Source organism: Bidens hawaiensis, unplaced genomic scaffold, assembly GCF_021521415.1.
Source record: "Bidens hawaiensis isolate Kalapana, Puna unplaced genomic scaffold, B.hawaiensis_p1.1 tig00040098_1, whole genome shotgun sequence".
NCBI lineage: Eukaryota > Viridiplantae > Streptophyta > Magnoliopsida > Asterales > Asteraceae > Bidens > Bidens hawaiensis.
In genome coordinates this window covers 2,048-14,018 of record NW_027497071.1, presented here as the reverse complement: position 1 = coordinate 14,018, position 11,971 = coordinate 2,048, and the positions used below count along the sequence as shown (strand labels likewise).

At 33.7% G+C, this 11,971-nt stretch overlaps 1 protein-coding gene and 1 pseudogene across 2 annotated transcripts; one reads left to right on the top strand and one right to left on the bottom strand.

Annotated features, from left to right (window-relative positions):
- The first annotated feature begins 153 nt into the window (after positions 1-153).
- On the top strand, positions 154-4,359 carry LOC143591842 (uncharacterized; annotated as a pseudogene). Its single transcript, XR_013145791.1, has 14 exons — positions 154-705; positions 792-832; positions 1,542-1,611; positions 1,762-1,910; positions 1,986-2,081; positions 2,435-2,505; positions 2,588-2,649; positions 2,740-2,803; positions 2,895-2,979; positions 3,061-3,187; positions 3,281-3,354; positions 3,441-3,504; positions 3,740-3,849; positions 3,941-4,359. The product of XR_013145791.1 is annotated as an uncharacterized LOC143591842 (transcript).
- Positions 4,360-6,973: 2,614 nt separating this feature from the next.
- Positions 6,974-9,429, bottom strand: LOC143591844 (vacuolar protein sorting-associated protein 2 homolog 3-like). The gene is made up of 11 exons (XM_077071925.1): positions 9,389-9,429; positions 9,156-9,200; positions 8,953-8,987; positions 8,786-8,836; positions 8,597-8,701; positions 8,449-8,520; positions 8,290-8,361; positions 8,122-8,202; positions 7,516-7,551; positions 7,366-7,421; positions 6,974-7,227 (listed from the first exon to the last, which is right to left on the bottom strand). The coding sequence occupies exons 1-11, from the start codon at positions 9,426-9,428 to the stop codon at positions 7,179-7,181; spliced, it is 642 nt and encodes a 213-aa protein (XP_076928040.1). The 5' UTR covers position 9,429; the 3' UTR covers positions 6,974-7,178.
- Between the last annotated feature and the right edge of the window lie 2,542 nt (positions 9,430-11,971).

The window sequence follows — 11,971 nt, the reverse complement described above, 5'->3', positions numbered from 1 at the left end:
TATTGTCGTTTATGCCTTTGAACCAGTGTTCACGGGCTTTACCATTAAATTTAGGGTTTTCTCCGTACCTAAAAAACAAACCGATATGATGTATCTAGACGTAGCCCGATTAAAGAATTCGTTATAATAAAAGATTTGTAATATCAGCACCACCACCTGCCTTTCTCTTAATTTTCTTCTTCTTCTTCATCCTCCTCACGTATCCTCTCTCTCTCTACTCTCTCTCATCATTCAACGCAATCTTTTCTCTTTTTCTCATTCTCTTCTTCAATCAACCCATCAAACAAACAAAACCCATATTCTAAACACACCTGTTTCCTCAATCAATCACCACCGTACGATGATCTTCTTGTTTTCGAATTAGGGTTTGTTAGATTATCAAAAAAATCAAAACTTTTTGATTCAATTCATTGAATTTTCAATATTGTATAGTGGGTTTAGGTGCCCGGACCAGAAAAGATTGTTAATTTGGATCGATTCTGATTAGGGTTTGATTTGATTTGATTATTGTTAACTAGGGTTGAGTTTTTACAAACCCTAATTGTTAGGTGCATATAGATAGATAGATCTTGGTGTGTGTGCATTAGCTGTTTTATGTTGACTTAATTGAACCGATTATTATTATTATTATGGATCGTGTTGTTGGTGGTAAGTTTAAGCTTGGAAGGAAGATTGGGAGTGGATCTTTTGGTGAACTTTATTTGGGTATGTTTTTTTTAATTAATTTTTCATCTTGGGTATTAAATTTATGTTTTTTTTAGTAAATTTTTAATTTTTTTGATTATATGCAGGTGTTAATCTTCAAACTGGACAAGAATGTGCTGTTAAGCTGGTATTGACCTAATTTCTTGATGATGATTTTGATGTTAAACTGGTTGGCTTGTTGATTGATACATGATATGTTTGGATGTGGTATCGAACAATTAGATTTAGATTATATTTTATCAAGAGTTTGTGAATACGACCATCTCGTGTTTTAAAAGTTGCTTTTTTTGTTTTTGTTTCTAGTCAGGGCTGCATAAATTTGTAAGCTTTCTACATTTTTATGATGATTTTGATGTTAAACTGGTTAATTAGTTTATTGGCTGGTTGATTATTGCATCTAATATCGAACAATTAGGTTTAGATTATTTAATAAGTGGGAGTATGTTGTTCGAAGCTGAAAACGGAACAATTAGGTTTAGATTATGATTTGTCAATAGTTTATGAATACGGCTATCTTGTGATTTAATGGCTGTTTTTTTGTTTTTGTTTCTAGCCAGGGCTGGATAAATTCGTAAACTTTTTACATGTCGACTTAAAAAGTACAAATTGTCGTCGATTTTTACCGTATTTGAATAGTATTTTCAATCTTCTGCACGTGTATGCGTTTTTTTTATTGGGTTCACGTGTTTTTTTTCTTTTGAATACGTGTAGCAGTAGGCTCATTTTAAATGCAAATGAATTTTTATTCTTATTTCATTTACATGTTCAACCTAGTTTTAAGTTTTATAATTTAACTTTTAACCTTTTTTTTCCATTTGAATATGTGTAATTTTCAGGAACCCACCAAGACAAAGCATCCTCAGCTTCGTTATGAATCGAAGATATATATGCTTCTTCAGGGAGGAAGTGAGTCTTTTAATCTAGGTTCTTTTTAAGCATGTTTTGTATTATTATGTCGTATCATCGTATGATGATATGTGATAAATGAATACTAATATATTACTCCGTATTAGAAATAAATTAATACGACCGTTTATTTATCTTTCTAATATGAAGCTAGAGTACCTAGCCTTAAGTGGTTTGGAGTTGAGGGAGAGTACAATGCAATGGCCATTGACTTACTTGGCCCGAGTCTTGAAGACCTTTTTAACTTTTGCAATAGAAAGTTCTCCTTGAAGACGGTTTTAATGCTTGCAGACCAATTAGTAAGTGCCATTAATCTTGTCTTTCTATACTGTTATTGACTTTCAGTCCACTTATAATTTATTAAACTTTTGCAGATAAACAGAGTCGAGTACATGCATGCAAGAAGTTTCCTTCATCGTGACCTAAAGCCTGATAATTTTTTAATGGGCCTGGGCCGCAAAGCAAATCAGGTTCGCGCTTCTCGTTATTTTTGCAAAATTGATAAGGAGATTTTAATAATTATATTTACAGATTTGGATTGTTAACCTTTAATAATCATGATCGAACATTACCTTCTTGATATATGTTAATATATATACACAAATAGTCCTCCAACTATTAGATTATTGAGTAAACTACATAAATCGTCTCTGTAAAATTCTAGCATTGTTAAATATTTGGATTTAATTGAAACGAGATTACGAGAATGAAACCTAAAAAAGGCCAAATTAGAACTTTTGTAATAAAAGGGTTATTTTGGCTGAACCGCAAGGACTAAAACCGTATTTTACTTCACCTATTTTTATGGTTCTTTTTATGGCAGGTGTATATCATTGATTTTGGCCTTGCAAAAAAGTATAGAGATCTTCAAACTCACAGACACATACCATACAGGTAACTTGATTAGCCTCAAAAGGTATTTTTTTTAATTTATTATTTCTATGTTTTGTAACCGTTACTATGTTATTATCATCAGGGAAAACAAGAATCTCATGGGCCCGGCTTGTTATGCTAGTGTCAACACACACCTTGGCGTTGGTGAGTGGCTTTTCATACTAGTGATTTATTTTGGGATGATATATACGATAAAGATTTTTTCTAAAATTGTAAATACTTATGATAATGCAGAACAAAGTAGACGCGATGATCTGGAATCACTTGGTTATGTTCTTATGTATTTCCTAAGAGGAAGGTGAGTAATTGCTTTGGTTTAGTATTTTCAACTTTACGTTAATATACTTTCTTTCTTGATCTACAATTTATTTGTGTTTTTTTTGGGTTAGTCTTCCATGGCAGGGACTGAAAGCAGGAACTAAAAAGCAGAAGTACGATAGGATTAGTGAAAAGAAGATGTTGACTCCAATAGAGGTATGTATATATTACTATTAATTTCTGTAGTTACGCTTATATTTGTATAAAACTTACATGACACTAAATGTATTTCAACAGGTGTTATGCAAGTCCTATCCATCAGAGTTCATGTCATACTTCCATTATTGTCGATCATTGAAATTTGAAGATAAACCTGACTATTCGTATCTGAAGAGGCTTTTCTGTGACTTATTTATTCGTGAAGGTGCCAAATTCTTGATGTTTTCATTTTTTTCTACATTAGTTGAGCATTATATACGCGTGTGTTATATACATACTGAAAGGTTCACTTTTACAGGCTATCAGTTTGACTAAGGTTTTGATTGGACCATGTTGAAGTATCCACAAATTGGTGCCAGCTCAAGAGGAAGAGTAAGTGAATATATGACTTGTATTACTTGTATATTTATGTGATTTTTCTAGAACAAATATTTATCAGGTGTGTGTGTGATTTGCAGATTCAAAGCGGGATTGCTGGTCAAAATGTTGGTAAATCTGCAGAAAGACCAGGAAGAATATCAGGTAAGGTTTAGAAGTAAAGGTGTCTATTTTCTGTTGTTCATATTAACGGGTCGATGCAGGCTATGTTTTTACCTATATAGGGTCAATGGGTAAAATTAAAATAGATAAAACTTAAGGTAGAAGTGACCCAAAGTGTGTTTAGAATTTTTTTTTGGATATTCCTGGAGATATTCTTGAGTGAGTCTATATTGTTTCTCGAGCATGCTTATAATTATTGCTTGCTTTTTTCTTGTAGCCGTACAAGATGTTCGTGAAACGCTCCCAAGAAGAAGCCCTGTAGGTGGACCCCGCCTTGAACTTTCTAGAAACAGGATTTCAGAAGATGCACCTTCATCAAAAGATGTGGTAAGTTTCTAAATTTAATATGTTTAATTTCCACATTTAAGATATATAAAACACTTGTATATGAATGTAACCATGATACTACCATGCACAGCAACCTGATTCAGAAAAGGTCCGATCTTCAAGAAACGGGAGCTCATCAAAACGGGCATCCTTTTTAAGCAGCAGTAAACCGACTTCTTCAGTAGAAGTGACAGAAGGCAGAACAAGCCGACACATGTCAAGTAGTGGGGCCCGCGTATCCAGGGCATATGATAACAAACAATTGGCGGCGGGCTTGTCTAAGGGTGGCCCTGAAGATCATCTCAGGAGCTTTGAGTTGCTTCATATCAGGAAGTAAAACGATATAAAGTTATACATTAAAGAAGATTCTAAAACCTGCAATTTTAAGTTGTGTTTTAGGGGAATTTGCGGTCTATGTATTCGTATTTGATTAGACTACTGTGTTTTCGTTTATTTGCTTCGAAACAAATGAGTTTGTTTTCTTTGAATAATTTCGTGGACTTTTGGAAATCCGTTTAAACTGGTTGCTTGATTGGTTATTTATAGAGTTATTCGGTTAATTCTTCTAGTGCCTTATATGAAGTTGGTGACGCAACAAGTGGTTTTAAGCTCGGTTTGTGGGTAGTTTCTCCACTTCTTAGAAATGAGCAAGCAGTTTGCTATCCCTGTTAGAATCATCGTAACAGTTACGTTATTATCTTAACTATCATTTCGACGGGAAGTGAGATCAACCGCTACTTGTCAGAGTTCATCTAACACTATAGATGACATGGGTACCTAAAAGTACCAAAACTGAATACGATTGAAAGGATCAAGAGGTAAACTGAATGGTAAATACCATAACGATTTTGTCAGTTTGGTATTGGTTGGTATCAGTATCATTAAAAATACTGAGCGAAACAAAAAACATGAAAAGAGAATATTGGTATCGGTGGTGTTGCTTGGGACAATACTGTTATTCGAAAAAAAAATGCCCATCCCTAATCATCGCCAACCCACACACCCTTGTTACGACGTTGTTGCACATTTTTGTTGTTTGGATGCTAAAGAGCTTTGATATTAATCGATGCAAATCGAAAACATGAAAATTTGAAGAGAAGAGAACTTTGGAGAGACATTGATATATTGTTACATGAAAGAATACACCTCAAGCCATGTAACGACGAATTTTAAATCTACTGTATTGCCGTATATTCAAAATTAAAAATTAACTAGCGTAATTAAAGACACGGATAAAACGTAAATGTAAATTTAGACAACCAAATGATTAGAAGTTGTTAAGGTTGGGTAAAAACCATCAACTTTGAAATTGGAGCTCTAGATTGTGGAATTTCGGTCTGGTTTACTGAGATGTTTTCATCCACTACTCATGGGTCATGTAACTTCATACGTAAAACATGTAACATCAAACGTAAAGTTATGCTCTTTTTCAAGATGAGTCATTTTCTAACAAGTTTGCTTCTCTTTAGTCTAAGTGTGACTTGTGTTCCATGTGGTTAATTTATTAATTACTAAATTCTTGTACTTACATATACTTATAAAAATTATTTTTAAATATATATGGTTATGATTTGTTTCCGGAAGCAGCCTCTCTATCCCTTTGGGGTAGAGGTAAAGCTGTCTACATCTTACCCTCCTCAGACCCTACCATAGCTTTGCTATTGGTGGGATATACTGAGTATGATGATGATGATGGTTATAATTTGTTATTATTAAAGATATACATATTGTTATTATTAGGTATACATTTAATATATTAAATTATATTACACAAATTTTTGGTCCTTTATGCATTTAACTTGATATGTGAAGCTTATTTATGACTAGTGAGCTCTGATATAAGCTCTAGCTTAGGCTCAAGCCTTTTAAGTTTGGATCGTTGAGCTTTTAACTCATAAGCGGCTTGGCTTGATCATAACTTTTGGTAATGAGTTAAGTTTGAGGTGTGTTCGAGACAAGTTGAGATGGAGAGGTACTTGGGAGGTATGAGTACGTTCTCTTTGAATCCAAGTGTTGAAATGATTAAAAACAAAGTGTATTTCATTTCGTTTAATAGTGTGTACAAAACGATAACAATCTAACCATCTGTTTCTTGGATCTTAAATTTGATGATGAGATATAAAAGTCGAGTAAGATCACATTTCTAAGACCTTTCCTTTTGCAAGGGTTGGTGTTTAGTGTAGTATGTAAGTGTAGGGTTATAACTTTATAATCGAAAACTGTAACCTTATAAAACATCAAACTTCACTCACATAGGAAAATATGTTAAAGCTTTTTGACATGTTCTTTCAAGTTTCGATCAACCAACCATTTGTATTACTTGTTGAAGCATTTAAAAAAAAACTGTAGACTTCACACTTTTAGTTGTTCTATAAAAGTTTATTCAATAAAAATTTTCAAAAGAGCTTAATTTGTTGTATAGAAATATTTAAGAGTTTACTTTTTTTTCTAATGCATGTTTTAATTTTTCTTTCCACCAACCATTTATTTTACTTATAAGTGTCAAGTATTATTTTTATAGGCTTTTATAAACCACTCATTTGTTCTATAGAAGTTTGAAGAATTCAATTTGCATTCCAAAATCTTCATTATTATAAACAACTTAGAGTGATCTCACATCTTGTACTTGACTTGACTTTGTGAATCTCCTATAGATCTTGTATCAATATTTAATATCCTATAATCGAGTTTATCATTTTTGTATTTGAACGATGATCTCGTCAGCGAGTGTATCATGTTTTTTATTTCGCTTTTATTGGTCTTGTATAGAGGCTTAGAAAAGAAGAGAGATCAACCTCACCTTGATATATGATCAAACAAGTTGTGAATTAGTTATATGAGTTATGACATAATACAACCACAACACCACCCACCCCGAACCCCACCAAGTAGTACATTAATGATAAAACTTTTATGGAATCGATTCACTTTTGAGCACGAGAAGATATTTAATATTGAATGGCGCCAAACCCAATCCCAAGCAATAAGTCAAGAAGAAAAACTCGAGACTAGGAAAGAAAGTTGACATCTAGGTGCCAAACCTTCCCAAGATCGGCTTGTTATCCCTAGAATAACTTTTACCCGTTAAGTGACAGTACAATAAGTACATAATTTGGCCAAAAAAGTTGCAATCAATCATGGATATAACCTCTCAACAATCAAGTACACAATTGCCAATTGGCCAAAATATAACACTCAAAACCAAGCCTACTTATGATGGATTTGTAATAAGTAACATCAAATGATGGATACATGTACAAAAGTGCACACACCTGTGTGGATAAAGTCATGACTAGTTGACCATATGGAGTATGTATGGTCAAATAATTCTAACCTCTTAGGGCTGCCAATCTCTTCTCCAACTCATCTATTTCAGAACTGCATACATCACAAAAACCAACATGTTTTTTAATATAATTACTTGGAAATCTTGTGAGACAAACTAATGCAAATATACACAACCATAATGGGTCAAAGGGTGTAGCAATTTATAATAATAATTCAAATAAATTTCACCTGCCAGCATCCTCGGTATTTTTCCCGGCAATTTTTCCTTTGGGAGCTGATGACAACTGTGAAAAGTTGAAAAAAAAACAAATAAATCAGCCAACCAATTTATACAAAAAAACAGTTAAAATCGGCGTAGAAATTATCATAGCTACAAACCTGTGAAGCCACATCAACACCAATCTCATCTAGCACCTGCAACATAACAAATAGTCAATAAACTTTCAAAAAAATTCATTCACAAGCCATTTATACTTTTATGACAAAAATATGTTCTTTTTGGTCATTAGGTCCTACTATTTTGATCATTCAATTGTCGGTCCACTGATTAAACAAAAAAATTGTTATTATTATTTGTAATTATTACTTAGGACATAATTAAGGACTTAAGGTTAACGGTTTGGAAGTTAAACATCAACTACCAAACTTCCGTTTACTTGTACGCTTAATGGGAAGTTGGCGCCAAATCGTCCCTATATATATATATATAAACATATGCTGTGTAAGTGTGTATTTGATTTACCAAGATTATCGATCAAATTATTATTATATCAAGTATCCATCCTGTTCTATAATTCGTGTTCGCAATCAAGATTTAAATTTGATTGCTTTACTTGGTCATTTGAGAGGGCATAATCAAGTGTGAGTGATTTAATTCTATCCGCTGCCACAACATCAATATCACTTAATCACTTTGAAAAATAATATCCAAAAACACCCATAATCAACCATTCATGCTAAAAAGAACAGCTTTATGAAGATTACCTGGTTTGTTAGCTCATCGGTTTCATCTTCAGCTTCATCATCATCAAGAACATCATCTATGGCCTCTGACATCATCTCAGTCTGCAGAAAAAGAGAGAAGAAGTTATTCTAACTATACATCCAAAAATGATCATTTTATGATTTATATTGGATGTGTGTGTATCTTACAGTCATATTCATTTGTGCAGATTGTTTCTGGAAATCTTGCATCACTTTCATTTGTTTTGCAGGAGCCATTTCCTGCACAGAAACACATTTACATGATTATATGCATCATAAAAATATTCATGAAAACTAAACATTATTGTACGGTTGGTTATCTATTACCTTATTCATTGCTGACATTGCTTTAGTAGCACCTTTCATCCCAACAGCCACAGAAGAGTGTGCAGCTAATGCCTGCAAGAAGTTAAAACCATAAAAAACCATCATATAATATAACTAATGACACTATTATACACACAAACACACATACCTGTGTATGGGTTGCGATGCCTCTCATTTGAGCTCGACTACTTTGCAGGTTGGCAATTTGTTGTCTAAGCCTGACCAATTGCCGTGCTAGAATCTTTGTAGCTGCCTATACAAGCCAACGATATATGATAAAAAAAGATCCTTTTTTTTAATAAAGATATGACATATTAACTTAACTTACACAACTTACCTCATTTCCCGTTTTAGCCGTCCTTTTAATCTCGGCAACAAGCTTCTTTTCCTGTTCAATTCATAAGTAGAACATACCAGAATTCTTTATAACACACGTATTTGATTATGCATAAAACGGAACACACTCGTTATCATTGTTCTAATATCATTTAGCTGAAAACAAACCTCTAATTGTAATGCTGTGATTTCCCTCTCTATGCCTGCATCACAATAACAGACATTTAGCTCACATTTCAAATCAATTATATAATTGAGAGTATCATCAAATTTGATCAAATGCTATCAAGTATACAACTTTTGGCAGTTAACAAAACAAAGACAAGTTATTAGATAATAATAAGAAGAAGAAGAAGAAGAAGAAAGGTAACCTCTAGTAGCATTGGACATTTCTCGTTTACTCTCTCGAAGTGCTTCTGACAGATTAAAATATGTTAGCAAATGATTTGAAGAATATTAACATGATCAACACTAAAAAGTGAATGAACAGGCAAATTAAAGTTAAAAAAGCGTGAATTTTGGGAATTAAAGATGAATGGGTGAAGTAAAAAGGATAAATTTGATTGATAGGAATGAATTAGGGCAGGGAATAGAACAATTGGACCTTTGGGAGTGGGTTTCTTCTTGAAGATGTTCATGTTCATGATTGATCCAACTGGATTGTATGCGAAGAAGATCTTGATGATATATATGATCACACAATAATAATAATAATAATAATATCAGTCGGCCGATAACGATAAATCCAACAGAAGAGATGGTTTTGTATGGTGTGATCTTGATTGATTTAATTTAATTTAAAGAAAGGAAAACCCTCGGAAAATCATTTGCCTTTGCTTCAAAATCACAGGTGGAGGAGGAGGAGGACTCGTTGACGAGTTCATAGATATGGTTAGTTAGGGTTATATTTCATTTAAATAAACTAGTCATTTTGATTTCATAATTCATATGTTTTGTATCATGCTTTCTATATACTACTCTTATAGTTTACTAATTTAAGTAAGAAATATAAAAGATTGAGTTTTAACTCATCAATCACTAGCGTGCAGCCTAGGAAGACTTGAGGTATGTTTAGCAAAGAGCTTTTACGAGTTTTAAGTTACAAGCTTTTAAAAAAAAGCTCAAATTTAATGAAAAGTCTTGTTTAGTTAGAGTAGCTTGAAGCTTTTAGGTTAGGGGTGTGTTTGGCAAAGGGCCTTAAAGCTTTTGAGAAAAAAGCTTGCTACAACATTTGAATTTACAAGTTTGGTACTTGAACTTATATCAATTTTTGTTAATTTATGTAATATTTACATATTCAACCTTTATTCAAAACTAACTATTTTCATAACTTTTTTAGGAGTCATAACTTTTTCACACGTTACTAATTTTTTAAACAAATTACATCAAAAAAACGAGCATTTTATTCTCTTTAATTTGAGTATGATATTGCTATACTTCTTTAACTTTAAAAAATAACATACTACGTGATTATCGGTTAGGATCGGGTAAAAAGTCGAGTCAGGTGAGCTCGAGTCATGTGTAAGACCAAATTAGGAGTCGAGTCAGATGAACTTGAGTCATGTGTAAGACCAAATTAGGGTCAGAACGAGTCGATACAAAAATGGTTTAAATTAGTTCGATTCGTGTCATACGCTTTTGAGTCGAAAGGGGTCAGGTCAGAACATATTTCAGATTAAAACAGTGCATGTTCAAAAAGGGATTCATATCAAAATATGTTGGTTTAAAAAATTATCTATTTGAAAATTATTGTATATTTCAGCTTTGTTTCTTGATTTTCGACATCATTTACAAGCTTACTGCTTTTTCATGAATTACACGTCTACATTTAGGTTATGTATGCACTGTCATCAGGTGAATCATGTACCGAAACTGATTATGCGGTTGATGTTAGGTTGTGCGCCCATTCCGCCACACCACGCGGGCACCCAGCTAGTTTTATTAAAAGCTTCTGCTACTCTGCCAAACACCTAAATATTTAAAAGCCACAGCTTCTAGCTTTCAGCTTCTAGCTTTCAGCTTCCAGCCTTCAATTTCCAGCTTACAACTAACAGCTACCAGCTAGTTTTGCCAAACATACCCTAGGAGAAAATACTTGAAGCTAAAAGCTCCAACTATTAGACCATGTGTAGTCATAAAGCTCCACTACCAGGGGTTATGTGCCACGTGGCGCCCAGTCAGAGTTATGGTTTTGTACAAAAACAGCCTGTAGTCATAACTCTCCACTATCAGGGATTATGCGCCACGTGGCGCCCAGTCATGTTTACACTTTTTTGCACCCACCACCGGATCCAATTACTCCGACCACCACGAAACCCACCGGATCCAACTATTTCGGCCATCGGATCCAATCACGAACAGTTTACTAAACACTTAACCTCACAAATATTTAAATAATAAATAAATAATAATAAAAAAGCACAAATAAATAATAAATATAGAGAACCCCTTCACTCTCTTCAAAACCACTTCACACACACAAACACACAGTCTCTTCAAAACCACACCCACCTCCGATCTTCACACACACAAACACACACAATCTTTTAAAACCACTTCATGGCAACGAAGAAGAATTTCGGCAGTCGGAGATTCTCTGATTTGAACATGGTGTCACTAAATTCTCCGATTTGACGCCGTCGGAGTTCCGGCCACCATGAAACCCACCGGATCCATTATTCCGGCCACCATGAAAACCACTGGATCCATTATTCCCACCACCGGATCCATGCAACCAACGGTCATTTTTTGATTTGTGTGCCATTCCTGCGCGTTTTGTATACAACGCACCAAAAAAGAATCACATAACGCGGGGGGGGGGGGGGGTGTACCCCCGCGTTATCCTTCAAAACGCCGGTGGGAACGTTCCCACTACGAACGGTCTTAGAGTTTAGAAAAAACTACAAGCTTTTAGTATTTCAAATTTTACAATTTTAGTACTTGAACTTCCATAATCATTTGTTAATTCATATAATAATTACATATTTAACCCATATTCAAAACCAACTACCCCCATGACTTTTTAAAACACCATAACTTTTTCGCACGTTAATATTTTTTTTAAAAAAATTGCATCATAAAAACAAGCATTTTATTCTCTTTAATGTGAGTATCATATTGTTATACTTCTTTAACTTTAAAAAACTAACATATTATGTGAATATTGGTTAGGATCGACAACAAGTTG